Below are 22,167 nucleotides of genomic sequence, written 5' to 3' on the forward strand. Positions count from 1 at the left end.
TCAGGATAATGTGTGATCGTCAACGAGTGGATCTCTGAGCTGGTGTGAGTGAGTGGAGACGGGACTAATTTGCATATTCATTGAACCGCGTATACTTAATGAGGCAAGGGTGTAGTTACATTCAAGCTATTTTAAGGCATGAAGCACTTTTTTCAAGGAAAAAACGTTTAAATATGTAATTTTGGTGATCAAAGATTTAAATATCAAAGAATTATTGACTAAAGGGGGACTTTAAATGATGATAGGTAATCCAAATGAAAATCTATATCGACTGAAACCAATAAATAAAAATACAATACAAATATAATAAATAAAGGGTTTCTTTAAACTTAAAAACTTTAAACAACAACATTACAAGAAGTCCACGTGCAACATTCTTGACAACATCAAACTTGGCACAAAAGTCCTCAAATATAAATGTGATGCACTGAACAAGCAACTTCCCAAATCTGGCACATACTTTTGTCAAAACCCTTTTTATATCCCATCTGTCTGTGTAGAAAGAAAGGAATCAGTGTGTGCACAAGTTTTGGAGTCTATAATCTTCTCCAGGCAGACTTTTTTCATCAGGTTTATACAGTGCACTTGACAGCTGTGAAATGTCTAGCGTGCTTCAGAAAGAACTTCTGCCTGTGTTTGCTTGGGGACAAACAGACAGCAGGAAAAGAGTGTCAGACGAAATGTCATGCTCTGTACTGCTGTAATCAACTGATGGAGACGACGGAGCATCATACTGTGAAAATGGACCTCAGTTTTGATGAAACACGCAACTGCACGAATCCTTTGGACAAGACAAATTATTTGCATAACATAAACAACACCAATCCATCTAGATCTCTCTTGCAACTTACACATTTAAACACAAAGATCCTCGGTAGGAGCATCACAAACAAGGGCTTCCACACTTTTTGATCAATTAATTTCCATGGCTTTTCCTGTCGTTCAAGATCACTGAATAAGAATATCAAGTTGCAGTCTTGAGAATTAATAGGATTAAATGATTATACTAGTGAACAATGCCTCCAATTAAACTGTTTCTTATTAGCTTGTGGCCATGTTTTACTCTACGAGCATTCACAAAAAGCGATCTCCAACCAATGACATATTTCTGAGCTGAGCAGAACTAGAAAAATGGAATAGGTCCTATTATGCTTTTTTACTTTTTCAACTTTCTTTAGTGCGTAATGTTGCTGTTAAAGTAATGTAAAATATGTGAACAATTAAGTGTTATTTGAACACTCAAGCATGAAAACCTATTCTAGTAGACCTGAAAAAAGGCATAATATAAACTTTGAAAAAGGGCATAATATGTCCCCTTTAAGACATTTGAAAGAAATTATGCTACATTTTAACGTAATTTTAAAAAAATATATATACAAAATGAAGAACCTTCTGATATTTCAAGGTTTTTCATAACCATGGGAATCTAAGAAAATGGTGTGGGTGTCCAATACAGTCAATATTTGAAATACTGAATCATTTTGGACATAGTTACTTGTTTATTTACTGGCGTCTTAACATGCTCAATTTCCTGTAACACAATCTTTCCATCTTGGAACACGTACGTAGTGTCCGACGTACAGTAGTTTGTTGCATTACGATAAAAGGCCTCGCTCTACATACAGTGAAATCCAGTGTCTCGTACGCACTCTAGAAAATCACAGATGAATCAGCGGTGACATTAATCTTCATCTGATTACTCCTGGCATGAAGGCGACAGAAATATGTATGGCTCATGAATTGTTATCATTTCCAGGCAGTTTAACATTTCTGAGGTGTGCAAACGTGTCATGACCTTGCTGTTTAAGTCCCAATGGCTTTTGTAATCAGATCTGTCATTTTTCTACTGAAATCTGGAGCTGTATTCTTCGAGCTGGAGGCCCAGCGCAGTGATTATTTATTTTAAAATCACATGTTTTTCTGAATCACATGATGTACATCAGATCTTCAGATATGCCAGAAACACAAATACCCAACCCAGTGTGACCAAGACAGGTGGACAGATGGCTTATTTCAAAACCAGGTTACATTCCTAATCCTCTTCTTTTTTGTCTACCACGTTCACCCTAATCTGTCCGATGGCTTAAGAAATGCAAAATATTGTTATTTCTCGCTTACAAATCCAGGCCTGACAGTGGATTTAAACCAAAGCATTTGGAAAAGATACATGAGCAAAAAAAAGATTTAAATGAAGTATAGATGTCAACTCCTTTCAGGGAAAAGGTGGTAGGAGAAAGCTCATGAACAGCCAAGTTGATTTATAAGGGCAAAGAGTGAACATCTTTGTTAGGAAAAACCTTTCAAAACTAGAATGGAATAAAAAGAAGATGGATGAAAAGCCAGCATATGTTTCAACCAAGCCTGGCACTAATGTCATCCATCCATTAACCAGTGGAGAATATAATTCCATCTCCATTCTGTCACTGCTTCTGATGGAATGTTGTCATTCCCGTGTGGAAAATATGGAAAAGTTCCTCAACAACTTACTGCATTAAAAAGTCCCCTGTCACATTCATCACAGCCTGACAACAGTCAGCCGTTGGATTTAGTCAGAAGTAATTTATTTTCCGGCCCAAGGGACACTGCAGAGCAGCCGCTGCACTGGCTTCTAATAGGAATTTACAAATGTGATTATTTTTGCCCGATTTTTTTTTTTTTTTGAAGGGGGTATATAAGGGATATATTATCATATTTCTCAAAATTCTCTAAATTGTTCTGGCTGTCACCAGGAGTGTCAGAGTGTCCACTATTGTTGGATACCATTTATAGACCCATGGATATAACATTTTATATATAGGCCAATTTTATCTAAAAGCGTAGATAAAAAGCCTTTGAACTTAAATATGCTTTGAAAAGCCTTTGAACAGGTGATTTCAGTTTTAATAAGAGGAACCATTATTTTAACTATGAATTTTAACTAACCTTTTTGAAAAGTAGATTCAAAATGTTTAACGTAAGAGCTGAAGCACGAGTTAATCAAGGCATGTTCATCACAATATTTGTAACAAAAACCAATGTAATAACATATATTAATTAATAAACAAAAATTCCAACTACTGTTTAAAGGTTAGATTTTTTAAAGGATGCATTAAATTGTTCAAAAATGATTACAAAGGATTTCCTTTTCAAATAAATGCTGTTCTTTTGAACTTTCTAGTCATCAAGGAATCCATAAAAACCTGTTGGATGGTAGTGTACAAATACTGAATGCCACTGAATGGCCCAATGAGCAGTTTAACTTAAAGGGATAGTTCACTTTGAAATTAAATTTTGGTATGTTTTAGCTTACCTGAAGGGCATCCAAGATGTAGGTGTCTTTTTTTCCTCAGTAGTTTCAATTTTGATATTTTAGGTCAAACCGTTCTTGTCTGTCAGTCATATAATGCAGGTCTGCGGTCACTGTCTCAAAACAGCATGCACAAGTCCAAATTAAAACAATTCCCCATCGTCCAAATGAAACAATTCCCCATCGTAAGTACACTTTGATGGCCTAAGACACGAAACGAGCGGTTTGTGTGAGAAAACGAAACGTATTTATATAGTTTTTGCCTCTTGAACACAGCCGCGTCCAACTGATCTGACGGCGCGGGCGGGTATAGATATATACACTGATGTCGCCTTGGCTAATGAACTGCAATAGCGAAGGCGACATCTAGTGTTTCTATATCTATATCCGCCCGCGTGCGGGTATAGAAACACTAGCACTAGATGTCGCCTTCGCTATTGCAGTTCATTAGCCAAGGCGACATCAGTATATCTATACCCGCCCGCGCCGTCAGATCAGTTGGACGCGGCTTTGTTCAAGAGGCAAAAACTATATAAATACGGTTCGTTTTCTCACACAAACCGCTCGTTTCGTGTCTTAGGCCATCAATGTGTACTTACGATGGGGAATTGTTTCATTTGGACGATGGGGAATTGTTTTAATTTGGACTTGTGCATGCTCTTTGAGACAGTGACCATAGACCTGCATTATATGACTGACAGACAAGAACGGGTTGACCTAAAAATATCAAAATTGAAACTACTGCGGAAACAAAGACACCTACATCTTGGATGCCCTTCAGGTAAGCTAAAACATACCAAAATTTAATTTCAAAGTGAACTATCCCTTTAATTTAAAAAATTATTGCAAATATATTATGAATATTTGATATATTGCCAAGCCCTATACTGCAGTATTTGCCTCCATTTACTTCATTTTACTAAAGGACACAATAGATTTGAACCAGCCTTGAGAAAACTCCCAAACGGAGGTAAGCTCGTGCCATTAAAAGGGAGATTTGTCTGGAAAAATCCATTTCCCTCCTGAATTTTTACTGTTGATGTTGTCCAAGGACAAAACTGGCCTAGAACAGATCAGGAGAGACATAGAGCAAGCGGAATGGAAATAACAGCACTTCAGAAAACAAGACCTATTCCTGGATACACTTGAGAGGGTATTATTTTGGACTACTTAAATGCAATCTGTGCTCCTCCACAACAAACTGGCAAGGTCTGTGATGAGGATGGCGACAGTGACAATAACGAGAGATGATAATTAAAGCCACACATCTTCCCCCACCCCCCTCCGAGAAATGCATTAAAAGAATATCAGGCAGGAAGCCTGACAGCCGCTGAGCGAATGAGCATGAAAACACAATCTGTCATTCAGAAAGCTGATGAGAGGATGATAAAAGTATGTGTATCACGGAAGGCTTCAGTCATTCCATGTTATCTCCCTAATAAGCCTCACTGCAGAATGGTTTTCAGGTTTTGAAGTTAAAAGAGGGAAGCAGAAAAAAGGGTGAGCCATTATATTATGTAATAATGGGAGTCAACAAATTTTACAAGAATTTGAAGTGGCAGATCTGCTGCTGTGCGTGCAGCATTGAGAAGCTACTTCAAAATCTTACAAAGACACAAGCTACGGTATAATATTAAGTAATTAGACTACTGTCAGGCTACCCTTTTTAAAAATATATATTTTTCAAGTTTGTCACTTACACACACTTACAAAGGTAGTGAAATGTGCAAATGTATATTGTAATTACACACTTATGCAGTACCGGTCAAAAAGTTTGGAACTATTTTTAATGTTTTTGAAAGAAGTCTCTTAGGCTCATCAAGCCTGCATTTATTTGATAAAACAGTATATATACAGAAAAACAGTAATATTGGTAAATATTTTTTAAATGAAAAATAACGTTTTTCTATTTTAATATACTTTAAAAAATAATTTATTTCTGAGATGCAAAGCTGAATTTTCAGCATCATGTCTTCAGTGTTACATGATCCTTCAGAAATCATTCTAATAAGCTGATTTGATACTCAGTTATTATCAATGTTGGAAACAGTTGTGCTGCAAAAAAATTTTTTTTATTATTTACTTTTTCAGGATTCATTAATGAATAAAAATTAAAAAAAAAGAACAGCATGTATTCAATAGAAATCTTTTCGAACAATATAAATATTTACTATCACTTTTTATCAATTCAACACATGCTAAATAAAAGTATTAATTTCTTTTAAAAAAAGAACGAAAACAAATGACGGACCCCAAACTTTTGAACAGTAGTGTATTGTTACAAAAGATTTATATTTTAACTAAATGCTGTTTTTTTGTTTTGTTTTGTTTTGTTTTGTTTTCATTAAAGGATCCTGAAAAAAGTATCAAAGGTTATAAAAAAATATTAAGCATCACAACTGTTTCTTTGTCAAGTAAGTTTTATTGGAAGACAATTTAAAAAAAAAATTTGCAATCTTACATATGTCTCTGCATCACAACTGTTTCTAACATTGATAATAAATCAGCATATAATATAATATATCAGTGATTTCTGAAGGATCATGTGACACTGAAGACTGGAGTGATGGCTGATGAAAATTCAGCTTTGCATCACAGAAATAAATTATATTTTAAAGTATGTTAAAATAGAAAATATTTTAATTCAAATAAATCAAATAAATGCAGGCTTGATGAGCATAAGAGTAGAAAACAGTGATGAACAGCAGTAAACAAAATATTTTGGTATAATATTAATGATAAACAGTTCAAGAGTTCTCTCAAATGAATGAACTTGAATATGTTTGCACTAAATAAAACTATCCAATTTTGAAAAACTACGGCTGCATTAAAAAAAATGGCCACTTTTTAAACAAAATTATTTAAAGAAATCAATGAATAAAAAAATGATTCACTGAAAGGAACGCTACATGAGATGGAGGACAGGAGTGTGCATTTGCGTCAGTTCACTTGGCTATAAAGCTGTCTGCGCAATATAATGTGACAACGATGTAGCGTTTCATACAACTACACCACTCACTGGAAAAAGGAGCTTGGCTAAACTGGAAAAGCTACACTGATTTAAAAACAACTGAGCTACATTCACACTAATGAAAACGTAGTTCGCTACATTAGCATTGCTACTTTTAGTCTGTTACTCCCCAACGCTGTGTGGGTGCCATTTGATTTGCTGTGTGAAGCTTCTAGGACATATATCTCAGAGCCAGAGAGCAGATCCAGGCCTCTGCACGCAATGAAATAAAGGTTACGGCGGATCGGAGTTCTCCTCTCCTTCCATATATATTTAATTTTAGCCAGTTTCTCCTCTCTACAGTAAAACATGCAAGAAAACATAGCTGTCTGTCATTGTGATCCATTTTTCCATGGTTTGTAGGAGGATATTTCCCATCTTCCTGCCTGCCCTCGTGTTGCTGTTAGGCTGAAGTCATGGAAAATACATCATGGAGTTTATGCAAGTGTTCAAATAAGTATGGGGGAAAAAGAGGAGAACCTTATAGTGAGAGAGATTGAAGAGAGAGAGAGATGGGGGGGGGGGGGGGGGGGGGGAGTAGGTTGAAAGCATGTATGGAACCTCTTGAAGTCATTTTTCAGGTTGAAAGCTGGTCTGACAATAAGAATAACTGAACCATAACCTGTCAGGAAAATCATTTTCAGACCCAAAAAATGTTCTATGCCGACAACAACATAGCTGAATGAATGTGGGCCAAATAACTGTTAACATTCTCTTCGACTCCTCACCATGAAATTCTGCAGAGATTTTCCACAGCTCTAATTTTAAGTACCATATTTGTTATCATACGTGAAGGGGAATAGTGATAGAGTGATATACAGTGGGGAGAACAAGTATTTGATACACTGCCGATTTTGCAGGTTTTCCTACTTACAAAGCATGTAGAGGTCTGTAATTTTTATCATAGGTACACTCCAGAAAAAGGCAAAAATCCAGAAAATCACATTGTATGATTTTTAAATAATTAATTTGCATTTTATTGCATGACATAAGTATTTGATCACCTACCAACCAGTAAGAATTCCGGCTCTCCCAGACCTGTTCTTTTTTCTTTAAGAAGCCCTCCTGTTCTCCACTCATTACCTGTATTAACTACACCTGTTTGAACTCGTTACCTGTATAAAAGACACCTGTCCACACACTCAATCAAACAGACTCCAACCTCTCCACAATGGCCAAGACCAGAGAGCTGTGTAAGGACATCAGGGATAAAATTGTAGACCTGCACAAGGCTGGGATGGGCTACAGGACAATAGGCAAGCAGCTTGGTGAGAAGGCAACAACTGTTGGCACAATTATTAGAAAATGGAAGAAGTTCAAGATGACGGTCAATCTACCTCGGTCTGGAGCACCATGCAAGAGCTCACCTCGTGGGGCATCAATGATCATGAGGAAGGTGAGGGATCAGCCCAGAACTACACGGCAGGACCTGGTCAATGACCTGAAGAGAGCTGCGACCACAGTCTCAAAGAAAACCATTAGTAACACACTATGCCGTCATGGATTAAAATCCTGCAGCGCACGCAAGGTCCCCCAGCTCAAGCCAGCACATGTCCAGGCCCGTCTGAAGTTTGCCAATGACCATCTGGATGATCCAGAGGAGGAATGGGAGAAGGTCATGTGGTCTGATGAGACAAAAATAGAGCTTTTTGGTCTGAACTCCACTCGCCGTGTTTGGAAGAAGAGGAAGGATGAGTACAACCCCAAGAACACCATCCCAACCGTGAAGCATGGAGGTGGAAACATCATTCTTTGGGGATGCTTTTCTGCAAAGGGGACAGAACGACTGCACCGTATTGAGGGGAGGATGGAGGGGGCCATGTATCGCAAGATCTTGGCCAACAACCTCCTTCCCTCAGTAAGAGCATTGAAGATGGGTCGTGGCTGGGTCTTCCAGCATGACAACGACCCGAAACACACAGCCAGGGCAACGAAGGAGTGGCTCCGTAAGAAGCATCTCAAGGTCCTGGAGTGGCCTAGCCAGTCTCCAGGCCTGAACCCAATAGAAAATCTTTGGAGGGAGCTGAAAGTCCGTATTGCCCAGCGACAGCCCTGAAACCTGAAGGATCTGGAGAAGGTCTGTATGGAGGAGTGGGCCAAAATCCCTGCTGCAGTGTGTGCAAACCTGGTCAAGAACTACAGGAAACGTATGATCTCTGTAATTGCAAACAAAGGATTCTGTACCAAATATTAAGTTCTGCTTTTCTGATGTATCAAATACTTATGTCATGCAATAAAATGTGAATTAATTACTTAAATATCATACAATGTGATTTTCTGGATTTTTGTTTTAGATTCCGTCACTCACAGTTGAAGAGTACCTGTGATAAAAATTACAGACTTCTACTTCTAGTGTATCAAATACTTGTTCTCCCCACTGTATATAGCAGCCTGGCTGCAATCAGTCTGCTGTTAATTACAAATATATGCACTGTGTGTATTTTTGTAATGAATTCTTGGTAAATATTGCAGATTTATGTTTTATTTTTTTAAATAAGCCGAAAAACGAAATAAAATTTAATAAAAATTCCTACTTTTCAAAGACAGGATCCACTGAAGAGGCCAATCAGATTTATTGCTGCATGTCACTATCATTATTAGCATAAGCAGTTTAAAAAAAAACACTAAAGGGGAGCGCAAAGTATGTGCTACATGTTATGTAGTAATAATAATAATGCGTTTATTTTATATAGCGCCTTGTAGTGTAGTGACAAAAAAATCTTAAAGGTGCAATAGGTGATCTGGGAAATGCTAACTTTAGCCTGCTAGCATTGAAAGCATACGATCCCACCCTCCCTGCAAATCGCCGTCCAAAGCCAGGCCTCCTCCAAAACACATGAACGCGCACAGACCAGAAGCTAGACGACCAGAGACAACGTTATTACATTATGTGTCATTCACCGGTGAGAAACTTTACAGTATCTCTTAAACTTTGCCAGTGCCACTTGTAGTTGTCAGAAGGAAAGTTAGGTTGTTGCTGTTTGTCTGCACAGCATACGTGAACGCTGATGACGTATCATGTCTGCGTGAACAGGTTGCGCAGTGGTACGCAAACACACGTAAACTGACAGGGAACACATTCCATCATTTCATTCGGACCGAATGCAATGATTGAAGGAACATTTTATAGTCCTACACCTCCCACAGATATATAGATATGAATAAAAATACATTTAGACCGCTTAAAGGGAAACTCTCGCCAAAATGCAACCTAGGGTCTTTTTGTTAATCTACCCGAGGCAATCTTTCGTTTAAAAGCATAATTAGAATGGAAACTCCACTTTTAAGTTTGACCGTTTTTTCGTTTTCGGTCAAATTGCCTTTTGAATGGAAGTGCTTGGGACACTTCTATGATTGCATCAAAAATCACTATTTTTAAAACACTAAGAAGGCTCGACACAACATAAAACTTTGCTCGAAGTATCACCAGGGGCTCTACACATGAACCTGAGCATTGAGAACATTGTTTGTGTACACAGAGTTTACTAAAAAGAAAGATTTTGAACAACTCACTGTAACTGTGTCCGCCGGCATTTTGTCGGTCTCCGAATACGAATGAACTGACTCTGAATTTTAGTATTGTTTCTTATATGAGGATCCTTTTTCAAATACAAGGTCAATATTGATTTTTACTAACGACAAAACAACAAATTGTCTGTGAATTTATATGGGACTAAGCTTTAGGAGCTTTCCATCTTTACTCTCCTCCCTGTTACGTTGCATTCAGAGATCGACTATTTTTGACTGTCCAAATGGGTGAAGCTACAGTGAGTTGTTCAAAATCTTTCTTTTTAGCAAACTCTGTGCACACAAACAATGTTCTCAGTGCTCAAGTTCATGTGTAGAGTCCCTGGTGATACTTCGAGCAAGTTTAATGTTGTGTCGAGCCTTCTTAGTGTTTTAAAAATAGCGATTTTTGATGCTATCATAGAAGTGCCCTAAGCACTCCCATTCAAAAGGCAATTTGACCGAAAATGAAAATACAGTCAAACTTAAAAGTGCCGTTTCTAATTATGCTTTTAAACAAAAGTTTGCCTCGGGTAGATTAACAAAAAGACCCTAGATTGCATTTTGGCGAGAGTTACCCTTTAACATAGTGATTGCTGTCAGGATATGAGAAGACTTTCAACCAGCATAACAAAAAAAGAATTCTGAAGAAAATCACCTATTGCACCTTTAATTTTGAGTAATGGTTTGTGAACATAAACACAATACTTTCTCTGTCCAACAATCACCATCACTCAATATGTACAGCTTTCATCACGAATGAACTAAACTAAACTAAACAGGCAGAAGTAATGCTCAGAGATTCACCAAAATCCTTTAAGAACAAACTCGCCTTTAAGGGACACCGAGGGTTATTCTGATGGTGGATGGCTCTGCTGATTCATGTCATCAAACCAGAAAAAAAAGCACATTTTCCATATTTAATAAAATTTTCATGACCTCCCCTAAGTGGAAGAGCATTCTCGCCAGTACGGTGTCATAAACATTTAATGCATTAATGCCATGACTATCACGTTATGTAAAGCTACACAACCCGACCTCTACTGTACTTCCCCATGTAAGCCTCATATTTAAAAGGCTTTATTGTAAACCTATATCATCAAGATGTTTCAGAAAAAAAGGCTGATCTCCTAATGAAAATTCGAAAACACACGTACAACACAAAGTCACAAGCGTTCGGCAGGCACGGAAACCTCTGTAAATAATCTGAATTAGTCATAGATGATCATAAGATAATAACTGGCCAAAAGGGGCTACTAATATGATTAATATTCCCAGCAGAGATGGGAGCAGTGATTTAATGGTGCACTGAGGCTGACTCTATCTTTGCCTTGTGCAACGAGTCACATGAAATCAACTGACAGCCTGTTTGTCTGTGCAGCTCTAAGCTGGCAGAAAACTCTAGCGACAGAAGTGTGCCCTCTCCTCCTCGACTTGGGGGGGAGGAAGGACAAGCTCCAAAAACATAACGATAAACCCGGGAGCATCTTTCCTTCTCTTCTAGAATCAGGACATAGTTCTTGAGACCAATAAAAAGCGAGAAACCTAGTCTCAAAAAAGGATTCTGTGCCTTGTTCAGTTTAGTTAACTAAAATAAGCTAATGTAACACAATTGGCAATGACATCATGCAATAATTTTTTGTGTGTTTATCTAATCCATTCACATTGGGACACAGTGAGTAGTTTTTTGACCATAACTGGATGTACAGAAACCACACACACCATTTATTCTTGTATAACAGGGGGGAAAATGTACCAAGATGAATAATGATATTATCAGAGAAGCATTATGTAATTTTCATTGCATCTAGTCAGCTAAATCTATTTAAGTTTGTACAAGACTACAAAATCCATAAGTAATTAGTAAAAAAATTTGTCTATAAGGCTTAATTTAATTGCATGAAAAAGTTTACCTCAATTAAGTAAGTTAATTGAACATAATAAAAGATTGGACACCCACGTGTCTTTGTTTCAGAGTGATTTGCCTGAAGAAGACCCAGCAGGGTCGAAACGGTGCCTTTATATTAAATCAGCAGTGTTGCGGACAGTACATTTTTTTTCACTTTGTTTCAGAGTGCTCATATGAGATGCACTGCCCAAGGTTCACTGTCAGTGTCACATGACCACTGAACGAGTCATCTAATTAGCCGGAGGCAGAGGCAAGAACTCTGGCAACTGTGCATGAGGGCACATGGACATAGTGTGTCCTTCTAACAAAGGTCATGTCGCAGTGTCTTATTGAAGACCCTAACTAAGCATTTGACTGTAAAATTTAATGACCTAAAGATGCTGGAAGCGTTTGCAGGGAAGGCCACACTTTAAAAATCCTTATTACCTGACAGACATCACGGAAATATATGTAACAGCCTTGAGCTCAGTAAAAAAAATCGAAATATGTGAAAGGCAGTAGACAGGGGGGAAATAGAATCGATCAATAGACTTTTTTAGCCAATCAAAAAACTAACAAATTCAAAACAATCTCTACCTGTGAATAAAGAAAAATATCTTGGGGGATTTCAAAATACTTGTAGTGTTTTTCTGACTATTTTGAGAGCCTGCCCTACACGAATGTAAATACTATACGGAATTTTTCAACTAGTATTGATGGAAATTCCCTCCCCCTAGAGATTTTGTTCCCTCCATGTAATGTGAAGTCCAGTCTCGCATAAGCCAAGATAAACATGCCTAACATTCTATTTCGGTGTTCTTTGTCTTTTCCACTGTTCCCCCCTTTTCCCATGTCTAAATTTCATTCTTTCTCTTTTAACAAGATCATTGGCAATACACTAATTCTTGCTTGTTACTCTGCGTATTGAGGAAATGTAAAAAAAAAAAAAAAAAAACTACACTACTATGCTACTAAACAAGGACATAGCCCTAAAGTGCAGCCAGATTAACATTTAAAACTTATTCATTACTCTGCATGACAAAACCCTAAGAGGACACAGATGGATTGCTCATGTCTTTGACAGCCCCCCATCAGGAAGAAACACTCAATGCTAATACATCATTAACAGGGATCCAAATTCAAACTAGTGTATATAGTGCTAAATTCTAGTGTTTTTAAGACTGGTTTGTGCTCAGGTGATTAGAGGCCATCATTTACTCTAATGATAACCAAAGCAAGTAAGAGAAAACCCAGACAGCAACATAGTGTCGGCCCAGATCCGGGCCACATCTGGTACATGTGGATTCAACGCATACCACATGTGGGCCAGATCTGGGCTGACGCTATGTAGCTGTCTGGGAACAAGGCTACTTCAGTGTACACAAATAAATTGACTACCAACACTGAGATGTCTTAGGGTCCTAATTCATCTCACTTCTTTATTGACATCCTTAGTGCCAAATCTATGATATGATTTTTTGGCTTCCAAAATGGGATGTACTAAATTAACATTTTTCAGCTGGCCTGTTTTAACCTCTAAAAGCAAATCATTTATTTTATTGCCAGACTTTCCTTTTGCAAAAGAATCCAAATGGTTGATTACATCTATATTACGAGTAAAGGACACTGATTCGACGTAGCACCATATAAAATCATCCAGTTGTCTCCAAATAGGATCCAGGATCCAGAGTCGAGATGCCCAAATATGGTACTCCATCTGTAGGTATAGCCAGATCAGCGTGGTGTAGGTTGCTTACTTCAAAGCAATGCGTTCAACTCTGTTTACATTTGTTCATGTCTTCCCATTAATCAGCTTAAAATAAGCACAAGTAAGGGAGCTTTTCCATTTCAAGATCTTGGAGCAAATTCAGGGCTGTTTATCTTTGACTGAGTAAATCTGTTATCATTATATCCTCCCTGTCATGGAAAATATCTGGGGTTCGGGCCACCTTGTCAAGTATGTGATCATACCAATAAATGATCTGAGGCTGAGTGCCAGAAGTGTCAGAAGAGGACGAGATTGGTGAGGAGAGCCTGTTCTCTGCCAGAAGCCCTAGCGATGGAGCTCAAGCTCATGTTGAGCATTGCAACGGTTATGGAAATGTAATTAGTCACCCAAATGAGCAGTTCTGGAAATCCAAGACATTCTGTGGCATGCCTCTACACAGATTAAGCAGATCCGACTTGTGGAAAGCTTCTACTTAGCTCATTCACTCCAAACCAGATGCTTTTTCATTCAGTTCAGACTTCAAGGACCACATTTGTCAAAGCCTTTATTGTGTGTCAAAGGTCTGTTATGGGAGGAACTTAATCACCTCAAGCAATAAAAGTATCTCTTACTCTCTTCTGAACCCGCTAAATAGTTTTGCATGCCACTGTAAGAACATTAGGCCCAAATTTGAGGTGGAAATGAGTGCAACTGCTGGGACTTGATAAAATAATGATTTACACAGTAAATCAGATCATATCAATGTACTTCCTTAAATCACACTTTTGCCGAATACAATGGGTACAACAATGTCAAAGCCACTGTTTAAGCAGTACTGGGAGATTTGGGAGTAGACGCTGTATAAAAAACTATTTATTAATGTGAGATTCTGAAATAAACTGAGCAAAATTGAAACATAAGAGTGAGCACAGCTTGTGGGAAATGAGAGTGTGAAAAGAAAGCAAAAGGAGGGCTGCAAAGGAAGAAAAAAAACTTACAGCCAACAGATATATCAAGGGAGGAAACATATTGTGGGCAAATAAAGAACAAAGACTGAGGAGATAAAATCATCTGGATGACTTGGAGACTTTGATGAATTTATCATTTTTAACTACACTATTTAGGGCTCAACAGTAAAGATTTTTTCAGCATGTGGTCAGGCCATAAAATGTTACATTTTCTTTACATAGAAAATTTATAATAATAGCTAGAAATTATACAGTTTATAATTATACAGGAAACACCAAGGCAGCAAAAAAATACCATCAGCCAGATAATGTAGCCTACCTATTTGACGTTTAAAAATCGGACAAGCAGAATTTACAATCATCTCCATATGTCACAGAAAACCAAATGTTTAACTTTGGAAGCCATAAAATCCATTTACACAATTTAAAAATGCAAGAGATAGAGCTAATCCAATAGGACAAGTGACAGTTCGGTCACCTGGCCCAAAATTGACTCAAGGCAAGTGTGCCATCCTTATTGTTGAACACTAACTAGGGTTTTCGACTATACAAGATTATGTTGATTCCCCTTTTGAATTGTTAAATAAGAACTGCCATCCATGATATTGTCTGCCATTTTGCACAACAATGCAATACATTCTAACTGAATAGTAAAAGAAAAAAAATGCACTTACGAAATCTCATCGTTCTGGAACTCCAAGACACCATGAGTATCTTCAAAGTCCTCTCCTCCACCTTTTGCTGTGCCTTCAGTTGTTTTATAGGGTATTACCACTACTCCACGGGCTCCAGAGGTACGTGCCACCTTCACCTCCATCGTACCAATGCTTTCACTGACATGAACCATTGGTTCCTCAAATGTGAAGATGCCAGCATGATCATCATCAAAGATAGTCACAGTAGCTGTTGAAGGAAGGCCAAGACCAGCTAATGTGTCCACATGATTGGCGCCTGGGTTCCCATTGTCGGTTCCTTCAGAAATGACTTTGACGTTGCTGAGATGGACCAGGAAGTGTTCGTCTTCTTCAAAAATGTCATCGTCAATGATGTCCACTCTTATCTCCTTTTCAGTTTCACCTGGTTTGAAGAATATAACACCCTCTGTGAACTGGTAATCAGACCCTGCATTGGCAGTGCCGTCCTCAGTACGGTACTCCACCGAAACAGTGCTAGTTAAGTCGCCGCCACGTCGTACTACATTCAAAGCCACAGTTCCGCAGTTCTCAAGACACTGATATGTGCCAGGGTCAAAAAAAATCTTGGACGAAATATCATTATCTGAGACTTCTGAACGAAGTTCATGGATGCCAAGTGCTTTTCTGGCTTGGTCCGCAGCATGTTTTTTTAGTATATTACCCGCACCAGTCATAAGTCTAGTGGCCTGGCAGCGATAGAAAGCACGACTCTTCTGCTGCTGGCTGAGGACGTGGTAGTTGGCGAGCTCAACCAGCTGCTCCATCTCTTTTTCCGGATGTTTCTGTTTCAGTTCCTTCAATATCCTTACCATTTCTCTTCTGGCCTCATCCTCATCCATGTCTTTATCTTCAATATCCACCGTTCCATCTAAGAACTCCTCGCCGTGAGAGTTAAGCATCCCACCGTCCATTTCGATATCCGCCTTTGACTGGAGCTCCGGCTCACCTTCGGTCTCGATGATCATCCCCCTTTGTTTTCCGACTCTGTAACGTTTGTATACATACTTGTAGAAAAGAAGTCTGCGGTCTGCAACCCAAGCAAAAAGGACACAAATTGGAAAGAAAAAAAGAGTAAGCAGTCCCTCCCAGACTTCCACGATACCTGGGGAAATCACCGCCAAGATCAGGTAAAGCCACGTATATGCAAAGATACTCCAAGTGGCGGTGACAAAAAACACCCGCAGATGCTTGACCTTCCGATGCTCTCCTTCTGGTATCACAGAGACACAGAGGCCGATGATGACAAACATATTAAAAGCTGCACTTCCAACAATGGTGTTTGGGCCTAGCTCGCCTGCGTTAAAGTTGTGTCCACACACTTCTACCACGGAGAGCAGAATTTCTGGGGCTGATGAACCCAGAGCCATGAGAGTAAGATTCGAGACGGTTTCATTCCAAATACGAACAGTAGTGGTTGTGGTTTCTCCATTTGGCTTCTTGATGGTGATCTCTTTCTCCTGGGATGTGATGACCTCAATGGAAGCCATAAAGCGGTCTGCAATGATGGATACCCCCAGGAACATGTAGAACAAACCAACAAAGTACACAGTGGCTCTGGCCAACTTATCCCCAAAAGACGGGTTGTTTGGCATCCACATTGGCAAGATCACTCCCTCTTTGCACTCAAAACTACCACCACATGCATCGTGTGAAGAGGTTTCGTTAGGAGAAGTATCTACATCTAAGCTTGTTTTAGAGCCGCCTGCAGTAGCTGGCATAAGCTCATTAGAGAAAACTAAGAGGAAGATGATGAGGTTTAGAGCGACAGAAAAACAGTATGAAGTCCCAGATTGGCCCATGTTCCTAATGAGGTATATTGTTCCTGCTCTCCCGTAGCCTGTGAGGGGAAAAAAAGTGTGGAGAATTGTTAAGAATGACACAACAGCAAAATGGTTGACCAGAATTCAAGAAACGAAACAACAGTTTGTTCTGATGCTCAAATTTGATTGGCCGAGTAACGTTTAGAGAGAGCTGATATTTACAGTTTACAGTAACGGCACTGGGAAGTTTCAACATTTGTATACATGCTTGTCCTTTTTCACAACATCCCAGACCTGAGTCTGAGTCAAGCAATGCTGAGTTTAAGTGGAGTTTGCTTGGAGCAAGAAACGTTTTTTGTTTTAAAATCAGAACATCAGTGTTTTCTCTAGCTCCATGTGCTCGGAAAGAGGAAAACACAGCGAGGAAATGGAAAACCTGAAAAAGAGTTGGCCAAGAGTGATTGCAGAAAGTGTTGAGCGGGGGAGTGTAACCGTTGTCACTCAACTCCACTTATATGTTCCAGACCGTTTTTTAGACTGCAAGCTGCTTGGTGACACGAATGTTTAATCTAACCGTTTTCTTTGGTGGAGAAGAAATATACAAACTAATAGGTACATTTTTGTCTGAAATATATTACAAAACTGTCTGAAGGTATTCACAGTTGTGCTTAAACTGAATATCAGTGCAGCTGAGATTACCTGTGGCCTGTACTCTTCCTTTTGTGAAATTTAAAAGAGTAGTAAGAAAAGAGTGTCTGTTAATTAATTAATTATTCTAAAGTTGATGACCTGGTTGATAATGGTGTAGCCAGGCAGATATTAAGTTGCATACCAGAATCATTCAAACAACACACACATTTATACAACAGCTGTTTTGCGTCAAATAGAAACACATTATTCAATTTTTAAATAAATGATTTTTTTTATCATTATATGCAAATTAATCTTTTATCTTATAATAACCCCACTGAAAGAAAACGTCACCGAGCCTGGTCAAGATGATCTGTTGGCTATTATGCAATTTTTAGGTCAGACTGGTAAACCACCTGAACACCAGCTTGGCCAGGATGTGGGACCATCTCAAACCAGTACACCATCTTAGGCTGGTTATTTTTTTCAGACAGTAAATAACAACAAAAAAGGAACAGGGTTTTCATGTCATAAATGTGCAATAGACTTGCGGAAAGAGCTTTAGTAAATAGAGGAGGGTTTCTGAATGGAAAGATGTGCAAAATATCTGATTAACTGGGTTTGAACTAAATGCTCAAGACATTTGCATCTCAACTCTGTTCTCTCAATAAAATAAAAAGCAATTACAATGAATTTACATTCTCCCTATTCACCCATAATAGGCTACAAAAATCCATGGCAAATACATTCACTAGGGGAGACCGGGGATGGTTGTAACACGGGTCAGTTGTAACAATTCCAATCTGTCCAATCAGGAACTAGTTACAAATCACCTGATTCACTTCGCACACGCTCAGTTTAGTTCTTATTCCACATGTGATAAAGTAGAGCCCTGTGGCACACACAGCACATGTTAGAGTGGAAAAAACAATTTTGAGATAAGAAAGTTACTTTTTTTACTTTTTTTGTTTTTGTTATGGGAATTTCTGCTTTGTAGTTAAACTCATCAAACTTTTATTATGTTTATTGTGTGTCTGTGTAGATATTTTCCATGCAAGTTGTTAGTGCTAATGTTTTGCCTGTTAGCTGTAAGGTGAGCTAGTTCATGGCTACATGACTCTGGGTTAGTTGTAACAACAAGACTCTGGGTTAGTTGTAACAACAATGAAACATTAAATTTTATTATGGCCAATACTATAGACTGACAGTAACAACTATGCTTACACAAATAGAATGTTCAAGTGTTCAAGTTCAATTTATTATGGTCAATTACTATGACAGAGTAACAACAGAGTCACACACACACACACACACACACACACACACACACACACACACACATGCGCGCACACACACACACACACACACACACACACTGTTCAAGTGTTCATTTTTATTAATTATTATTATTTAAAATTTAAAATTTAATTTCAATTCAATTTATTATTATTTTATTTATTATTTATTATAATTTTATCAATTTATAATGGTCAATTACTATGACTGAGAGTGACAAACACACTGAGACTAAGAGTGACACACACACATCAGTTATATCGAAGAGTGACACACACACATCAGTTATATTGAAAAGTCAGTGTTGAATAAAAACCTTTCAAAATAATTTTTTTGTCAAAATCCTTATTTCATTATGTTACATATCACCCCGGTGGATATCATAATGTTACATCTCACCCCAGGGTATGTTACAACTAACCCAGACTATGGGGTGAATTGTAACATTTCACTCCTCGTGTTTGAAACTAAACCATGCATTTTCTGTTTGTGTTGCAAAGATAATAGCTATGTCATTTAATAGCAGACACTTGTAACTAGTTTGGATCACATTTTGAACACACTGACTTCAAAGTACTACAAGATATAGACAGAAAGGTCAAAACTGTTACAACCATCCCCGGTCTCCCCTATATTTACATACACCTGCAGACAGTCTGAAAAATTGTAAACATAGTAAAGTCCAAAATACATTAAGATGTACCTTTTAAAACGAAATGCTGTGGAGATGTGAAAGCCGCCACATGTAGATACAGCTGTGGTAGTGACGCTCGGAGATTCCGGCTAAACAACCTCAGTCAACCGGACCGTTTATAGACAGCGTTCATTTGCAAAGTACCGCGACCGTTCACTCTCATCCTCCAGGAGTTGAATCATTCCGGTAACGAGAGCTGTGTGTGAGACACGCGATTCATTTAGAGCTGCAGATGGAGAGAGTGCGGAGGAGAGTTGTAGGCTACTTTTCCTAGTGCTGCAAGCATATTTTCCGATTTCCGTACAGATTCGCATTTCTGACCGGAGGAGGGGAGACTGTGTTCGGATGGCTGGAAAGTGCAGTGGCTTCGTGCCAGACCCCCATGAGCTGATAACACACTGAGAGCACACACAACTCAATACTAGGCTACTCTATCTATAAAAGATAAGTCAGAAATTATATTTTCCATTAAAAAGTAACATTTATCCCATTGATGTGATTTTTAGAGGCATGTTTACCTTTCTGATGGCATATTTTAACATTCTAGTTGATTAATTAGGCTAACATAAATTCTATATTTAAATAATTATAGCCTAGCCTACTGAGCATTAGGCTACCTATCAAATTAAATCAACATTTTATAAATAATTAGGCCTACAATAAAAAAATAAAAAAACTTGCTTAACCAACATTTTATGTGATAAATGTATAATTTCACATTTTCTGAAGAAAGAACAGTGAATGTCCTGAAAGGGCGTTGCTATACGGTTGCTATGGTATTGTAGGCGGTCACTAGGGCGTTGAAGGCGGTTGCTAAGGTATAGAGAGTTTCTAAGGCGTTTTTTCTGGTTTAGTTGTTAAGCCATTGGCGAATATTTCCCGTGTCTCACACAAAGCTTTTTGGTCGATCCTCCGAGGTTTAAATTTGCCGCTCCCTGAATGAAAGCCCGCCCCGAGCGATAATGGCGAAAAAGAACACTCAAACGCGGTTATTTACGAGTAAACCTTCATGTCATTTCGCTAGAGAAACCGTGGACGCGGTGATTTTCAAAAGCACAAACAAACTTCCGTTCTTGAGAGAAAACGCCGGTGCTCGACTTCCAAAGCAACCGCTTGCTCGCTCCACATAATTCCCCTTTCTGCTCCGCATTCACTCCGATTTGACTCCGAAGCTATAAACACGTCACATTGGCCTACAAGTGGAGTGAAACACCAAATTTGAAACGTCAGTGTTTTTATTAAAATTCAGTTATAGCTGCCAAGGAAACACTTATCTTTCATTTAGTTTAACTTGATGTAGGCCTATTCAAGAAACAAAAAAACGAGGCCTACTTGCTACCAATAGCCTATAGAGAAAATTGAACAATTGACTCTAGCACTCTTAGCTCCATTTAACACATTTTACAATGCTTTAATTCATTTTCTCAAAAAATCAGTAAAGAAAATGGAGCAGTAAATAAAATCATGAGTAGCCTAGCCTAAAGATTATCTTAATAATCAAGTAAACTTTCACATCCAATCACAAAGTGTCAAATTCTGTAAATATATTAGGTTATCTTAGTATTATACATTTTTGTAGCCTATTATATATAAATAATTTCTGTATTTTATTAATCATATTAATCATTGTGCATTTTCAAGGCTACAATATTTATTTTGGGATGCATGTGCATTCAACAGAAATGTAGACTAGTACTTAACCATGCTATGCAGCTCCTTGTCTGTGTTTGTCACTTAACTACTGCGGAAAATACACGTTTGTGCCCTAACTTGAGTCAGTGTTATGCCATGCCATCAGGTCAGATTTGCCAGTGACGTGATCTCTGTCGTGATGTGTCTCCCTGCGTTAGACCAATATGACCTGAAGGGCCTCCATTAATTTGAATCATGTTTCTTATTGTGCCTTGCCGATGGCTCCCTAGACAGAAACAATGCAGACGCAAAGCAATGGAAATGCAAATATATGCATGTATAGTAGAGGTTGTCTTGCGTACTTGTACACAGTGTGATCTGTGTGTAATTGTTTTTGGGAGTTGACTTATGATTACATTTTGGGTAAATGCACACATGCAAGAGATGGGAAATAAATAAATAACATCCTGCATCATCCAAAGTGTCTAAGTGAAAAAGATAATTGATGTATACCAGCTGGATCAGTATGAATTTGAACCTCTATGACATGCATGTGTTATATGAATCCATTTTATTTTAAGTCACCATAAAATCAAATTGGACAATTCTTATTTTTAAGGACTTTTGCAGTGTTTGTAAGACTATAGCATTATTAGCTCCATTTAACACATTTTACAATGCTTTAATTCATTTTCTCAAAAAAATCAGTATAGAAAATGGAGTAAAGATCATGAGTAAAGATTATCTTAATAAGTAATGTTTCACAATTCACATCCAATCACAAAGTGTGAAATTCAGTAAATATATTAGGTTATCTTAGTATTATAATTTTAGTAGCCTATTATATACAGTAGTGAAGAAAAGACTATCGCAACTTCCATTTCATGCCAACTTAAAAGCTTTACCTAAATAGCATTTCCCAGAAGTCTACATGAGAACAATTCATTACATGTAGGCTATACAGAAAGATGCCAATAAAATGATTACTCTGCATTTCACATGGTCTTTCAGCCTCAAAATGTGTCCTACGCAGAAGGAAACACAAAATGTCCGAATGCAGCTTGCCGTGAACTTTACATCTTGAGGCTTTTTG

General features: G+C 38.1%; 1 protein-coding gene across 8 annotated transcripts in view; it reads right to left on the minus strand.

Annotated features, from left to right (window-relative positions):
• Window positions 1–22,167, minus strand: part of slc8a1a (solute carrier family 8 member 1a) — a 51,263-nt gene that overhangs the window by 27,555 nt on the left and 1,541 nt on the right. For 7 of the 8 annotated variants that reach the window (XM_084394892.1, XM_084394889.1, XM_084394888.1 and 4 more), the window contains exons 1-2: window positions 19,452–19,748; window positions 15,042–16,899 (exon numbers count right to left, since the gene is read on the minus strand). In XM_084394892.1, coding sequence (XP_084251018.1) covers window positions 15,042–16,861 — 1,820 coding nt within the window. In that variant the 5' untranslated portion in view covers window positions 16,862–16,899; window positions 19,452–19,748. Of the gene's footprint in view, window positions 1–15,041; window positions 16,900–19,451; window positions 19,749–22,167 lie in introns of those variants that run through there. The other variant, XM_084394886.1, reaches the window with a different exon arrangement.

This window comes from Rutilus rutilus (assembly GCF_951802725.1).
Source record: "Rutilus rutilus genome assembly, chromosome: 22".
In the NCBI taxonomy this organism is placed as follows: domain Eukaryota; kingdom Metazoa; phylum Chordata; class Actinopteri; order Cypriniformes; family Leuciscidae; genus Rutilus; species Rutilus rutilus.